The 6,000-nt window shown below is 41.2% G+C and overlaps 1 protein-coding gene across 1 annotated transcript in view; it reads right to left on the minus strand.

Moving 5' to 3' along the window:
* adamts17 (ADAM metallopeptidase with thrombospondin type 1 motif, 17) overlaps window positions 1-6,000 on the minus strand; it is a 487,878-nt gene that overhangs the window by 111,319 nt on the left and 370,559 nt on the right. The window contains exon 15 of the mRNA XM_050041105.1: window positions 3,403-3,523. Within this exon, the coding sequence (XP_049897062.1) occupies window positions 3,403-3,523 (121 nt within the window). The remainder of the gene's footprint in view (window positions 1-3,402; window positions 3,524-6,000) is intronic.

The following is a 6,000-nucleotide window of genomic DNA, read 5'->3' on the forward strand; positions in this document are numbered from 1 at the left end:
AACTAGCTCTGCGCGGGGTTTGCCACCCTGCGCCACCCTGCGCCGCGCCGGGAAACTAGAGTCCTTTGTGTCCCCTCTCCGATCAGAGTTGATTGGCTCAATGTATGAGAGGAACAGTTGCTGAAGAAGTTTTACTTTCCCTGTGCCTGATATTATGCTGCCCTATCTGTGTTTAGAGTGTGGTAAGAGTGTAGTGTAATGAATAACCAAACAGTATATATATCCCAAAAGGGCTCCTAATGAATGAGCCACCTCCAAAAATAGAAAATCAATTTATGGCACCACCTGTTTTTTTTTTTTTTTTTTAAAGATATTTTTTGCCTTTAATGGACAGGACAGTTAAGTGTGAAAGGGGGAGAGAGAGGGGGGATGACATGCAGCAAAGGGCCACAGGCTGGACTCTAACCCGGGCCGCTGCGGCAACAGCCTTGTACATGGGGCGCCTGCTCTACCACTAAGCCACCGACACCCCAGCTGCCTTGTACATGGGGCGCCTGCTCTACCACTAAGCCACCGACACCCCGCACCACATGTTGATAGAGTGACGGGCCACCACAAATAAAAAAGATAAATAAATGTGTGGGAAACCCTGGCCTAGTTATAGTATAAAGACAATTCCTAACTTGACAAAAATGTGGATGGAGAAATTAATATTAAATTAGATTGCTTACTGGCAACTTTAATTGTCCCTCCCCCCTTAGTTTCTGGCTAGATTGGACATGCAAGGATATACACACAATATTAACTTTTATTTATTTATTTATTTTTTTTAGATATTTTTTGGGGCATTTCTGCCTTTAATTGATAGGAAAGCTAAGTGTGAAGGGGGGAGAGAGAGAGAGAGGGAATGACATGCAGCAAAGGGCCACAAGCTGGAATCGAACCCAGGCCGCTGCGGCAACAGCCTTGTACATGGGGCACCTGCTCTGTCCACTAAGCCACCGACGCCCCACGATATTAACTTTTATGAACAAGGCATAACAATGTGAATCGAGGCCTCCTGCCTCAACAAAAAAGAGAGAAGTAGAAGATGAAGATAACTGTCAATCAACTTTGATTAACATAATAATATGAACAATGGGATGTTAGCCTGGATCTTGAAAATATAACTGCAACCAACCTATCTGTCCTTTTCCAAATCTCTTTAAAGTTACCACAGAGATGGGGAGAAAGCTCTGTAAATTTTCACTGTTATGCAGACGATAAAGGGTACAATTATATCTACCAATCAAGCCAAAGGAAACTGATCAGTTAACTGACCTTCAAACACATCTTAAGGACATGACCTGGATGAGCTGCAATTTCCTTTTATTAAAATCAGACAGAAATGAAGTAATTGTTCTAGGCCCCCAACACCTCAGAAACTCTCTATCTAAAAAAAATAGTTGCTCTAGATGGTATTGCTCTGGCCTCCAGCACCGTCTCAAGAAATGTCTGAGTAATCTTTGATCAACATGTGTCCTGTAACTCCCATATTTAACAAACTTAAAGAACTGTTTAATAAACTAGGCATATCCTGTCAAAAAGATGCAGAAAAAAACAGTCCATGCATTTGTTTGTTTATTTCTTTGTGGATTATTGCAATTCCTTATTGTCAAGTTGCAATTCCTTATTGTCCAACAAGTCTCTAAAGACTCTGTAGCTGATCCAGAATGCTGCAGCATGCATACCGACCAGAACTATAAAAGAGATCCTGTTTTAGTTTCTCTGCACTGGCTCCCTGTAAAATCCAGAATTGAATTGATTTTATTTTATTTTTTTACTTACAAAGCTCTAAATGGTCAGGCTCCATCAAATCTTAGAAAGCTCATACTGTAGTACCCTATTATCTTACCAGATCACTGTACTCTGAGAATGCAGGTTTGTGGTTCCTAAAGTTTTCAAAAGTAGAACAGGAGCTAGAGCTATTAGCTATCAGGCTCCTCTTCTGTTGGATATACACATCTTCTGCAGGACGACTTCCTATGATGCACTGAACCCTTTCTCTCCTTCTCTCTCTCTCTGTCTCTCTCTCTCTCTCTCTCTTTATTTGCTAACACACAATGTGTTACTGCATTTCACTAACTCAGCTTCTCCAAAGCCTTTGTGCTCTACTGTCTTGCAGGTTCCCTCAGATTTCGGATGTGCCCGCATCATGAGTCACGGATGCGCTGCTGCCTCGGTTTTGCGTGATGCCTACTATGACTGCTATTTTTATTAGTCATACTTCTACTATTATCATACACATAATTATTATTGTCACATGCATATACTATCATATATAAATATGTATACAACATATATACCATCATTATTTAGCTAGCAAGCTAACATCTTGCTTACATTAACTAACTTAAGGTGTGACTATATGTAAAGTAATGTGTCTGTGAAGATTCTAACAATCCCCCAGCCAAATATTTTAACGATCTTCAAAATTTGGTTTTCTTTTCAATAAAGACAAGGCTAGCGCAGAGCATATTTAAGTAGGCTTTAACAGGAAAGGGGAACGTTCCAAGGCTGCTCAAATGTTATTGGAGAACAAAGTGAAAAGGGGTGGGACTTAGGAAGGGTCAGTTAGACCACACCAGTCCCTGTGCACACTTTCAGAACCAATACACAAGACTGCAATTGTAATGATAATTGAAAGTCCAAGTGGGGCAGGTGGTTGGGGTGGTGTATGGGTTCAACAAACACCGACTTTCACCCCAGAGAGCAGTGTTCGCATCCCGTAAGATTCTAGAGCCAAACCCTATTCTTTTTTCCTAAACCTAACCACGTGTCTTTGTTGCCTAAACCCAACCATGTGTGTTTGTTGTTGAAGGAAAAATAAAGTCAATTTATGGTGTTGTACCAACATAGTGTGTTTATTTTGAAAGAGACTGTATGTAAATGTAAAATTTCCTGTGAAAACTGAAGTGTATCTTGAAAGAAGAGAATTTGACACAGTGTCTCAGACTGTCAACAACCAATGCACCCAGGGTACCTGCATGTTGAATGTGGACGTGGAAAGTCCATGACCAAAACATCAATATGAGGTCAAGGACGGAGTCAGAATGTGTTGGACATGCCAACAAGGCCAACATGATGTTTTTAGGCAGAAATTGACAGAGATCATATTATGCTAGCCTCTTGAAATTTGACAATTCCATTGTTAAAATATTAACAGTGTCAGGGTGGAAAGTGAATTTAGACCATGACACCTAATATTATCAGAATCAGTTGATACTTATTGAAAACAAATACAGTAATGGAAATTGCTTCAACAAAATGGAATAAAAAAACAAAAAAAAACAAAAACAGATCATATCAGCAGTAGTGAATGCAAGAATCGGATATCTGAAGTTTTACAGGAAGCGGCATTCAGCTGCACACTTAGCACATACACAGAGCTGACGAGATGGATACTAAAACCCACACACTCACCCATTCCTTTGGTGTGGTTGAAGTCTCCCCTCACTATCTTACAGGAGCGTGCATCTCCATTGCAAACACCACAGCGGTCCTCTTTAGCTGAAGAGCCGATGATGCTGTCACAGCCAATTTTCTGACGAAAACAAAACAGTGACAAAACAACAGTAAAGCAAAAGTCAGATGAGTTTCATTTGTAATGCACATTGACTTGTGTGTGTGTGTGTGTGTGTGTGTGTCTGTCGATATGAGTGTGTCTTTTGTGTAAATCCTAATTTCCTAAAGTTTATCTTGTCCTATTGTCACATGTAGTTCAGTCACCTATCAGTAGGTGGTGTTAAAACTTCTCTACCTCAACAATTCTTGACTTCCTTCAGGAAGGACTGACTTGTTGATGGACTCAGTCTTTTACAATTCAGTTTTCCTGATAATACCAAGCTATAAATAAGCCATAAATGTATCAATGAAGAGCTGCTGAAGAGATGTTTAACTGCATGTTACAATTTCTGGCCACTGAAGCCATGAATTTTCTCAGTGCCTTTGCAGTAATCCATACTGTAAGGGCACACAGGGCATATGCCCGCAGCCCTGGAGTCACTGTGTAGCGGTTCGACCTATTTTAAAGTCAGTCTGACAGAACCCCACAAAAGACACATGCATGTAAGAAGATGAATAAACACATGAACCCTAATAATGACATCATGCATTACGGACTACATAAACTTCTGTGTGGAAAACACAGTACCCACCAGGACTGTACGCTGCTTCTCCAACACCAAACCCTGGATTACTCCAGAGTTAAAAGCTCTCCTGAAGGAGAAGCGGAGAGCTTTTAACTCTGGAAACAAGGAGGAGCTGAAGGACGTGCAGAAGGAGCTACGGAGAAACATCAGGCGGGGAAAGGAAGGATATAAAAAGAAGATGGAGGAACAGCTGCAGCAGAGCGACGTCAGCGGAGTCTGGAGAGGTCTGAAAACCATCTCAGGACACAAACAACCAGACTCCCAGGCAAGAGGCAACCAGAAGTGGGTGAATGATCTGAATCTGTTCTTCAATAGNAAGTGTGTGAAGGAACGCTATCGCAGGTTCTTCCTGCCTGCTGCTGTCAGCCTACATAACCAGCACTGCTCACAGTAGACTGCACAATGGACACTTTATTGACACTTTATTGACACTATGGACACGACAGCTGTCTGCTGTTTTGCACATACAATCACTTGCACTAGATGTGCTCCCTCATTCACTGCTGCTCATTATTATCCACTTCCTATTATTTTCATTATTATCATTATTATTATTATTATTGTTATTGTTATTTATCGCCGTCTCTTGTATTTTTGTACTTATTTGCTGCAAACTACTGAATTCACATCCCTCTCAGCCAACCACAAACAGCCACAGCATCAGATAGGGAGTATATATTTAGCATCTGTCATCTTAGAAAAGTCAAAAGAAAAGAAACAGAGTGAGACTGCGAGAGAGAAAGAGAGAGCGTGCGCGCACGAGATCATCATCATCACGAGAGAGCGCAGGTGTGCTGCGCCTCCGTCTCGCCCGGTCTGCGAAACTAGAGGCCCTTGACACATCCAACAGTGACTGCCAGGCAGAGGAAAGCGTAGCGGTTGGTGTCAGATGCTTTGAGTCGGGGAACCGCATGTCATAAGCAAAACGGAGGCCCTAGCAGAGAATACTATAGGATTTGGTAATGGACCTTAAACTGACCCCATGGAGAGACAAATAAGGAGTGAAAAGGAACAGGAATTTCCTAGGACAACAGAGAGGTGTGATCACATAGAAAAGAAAAATAATTACTCTTACAGATAGGGGGCAGTAACTGCTGACAGGTTTTAGTACAAAGCTTGGTAGCTTGCTTGCATGGAACCCTGTCCAGCTCAGTCAGACCTTCAGATACCAACCAGACAGTCTATTTTCATAACTTCACTGAATATATTCCTTTCCCCTTTTCCTGTCTGCTTCCTCTCTTTATTTTCTCTCTCTCCTTGCCAGTGTTTTCATAGCATGCCTGAGTCTCGCATGCCAGGCTTAGAAAAACACCCATGCCTCCTCCTCCCTCTGTAACCTCAGTATCTGCCTAAGTCTCTTTGTCTGCAGCTCACATCCTCCAACTCCTCTGTTTCTTCTCCCTTGAAGGTGAAAGTCAGAACCAGTGTTCAGCTTGGAATGTTTTCGCAGAGTCAAACAGACTGGGTTGGTTTGTATAAGATAAGATAAGATAAGATAAGATACACCTTTATTGATCCCATAATTGAGAAATTCCAGTGTTACAGCAGTTAAGGAGAAAGAGTCAGATTAAAGATTCCAGTGTTACAGCAGTTAAGGAGAAAGAGTCAGATTAAAGATTTCAAAATTAAACTTAAAAAAAACTTAAATAACTAGTCATGCAAATAAGTACAAAAATACAAGAGACGGCGATAAATAACAATAACAATAATAATAATAATAATAATAATGAAAATAATAGGAAGTGGATAATAATGAGCAGCAGTGAATGAGGGAGCACATCTAGTGCAAGTGATTGTATGTGCAAAACAGCAGACAGCTGTCGTGTCCATAAAGTGTCCATAGTGTCAATAAAGTGTCAATAAAGTGTCC

This window comes from Epinephelus moara, chromosome 1 (assembly GCF_006386435.1).
Source record: "Epinephelus moara isolate mb chromosome 1, YSFRI_EMoa_1.0, whole genome shotgun sequence".
Taxonomy (NCBI): Eukaryota; Metazoa; Chordata; class Actinopteri; order Perciformes; family Serranidae; genus Epinephelus; species Epinephelus moara.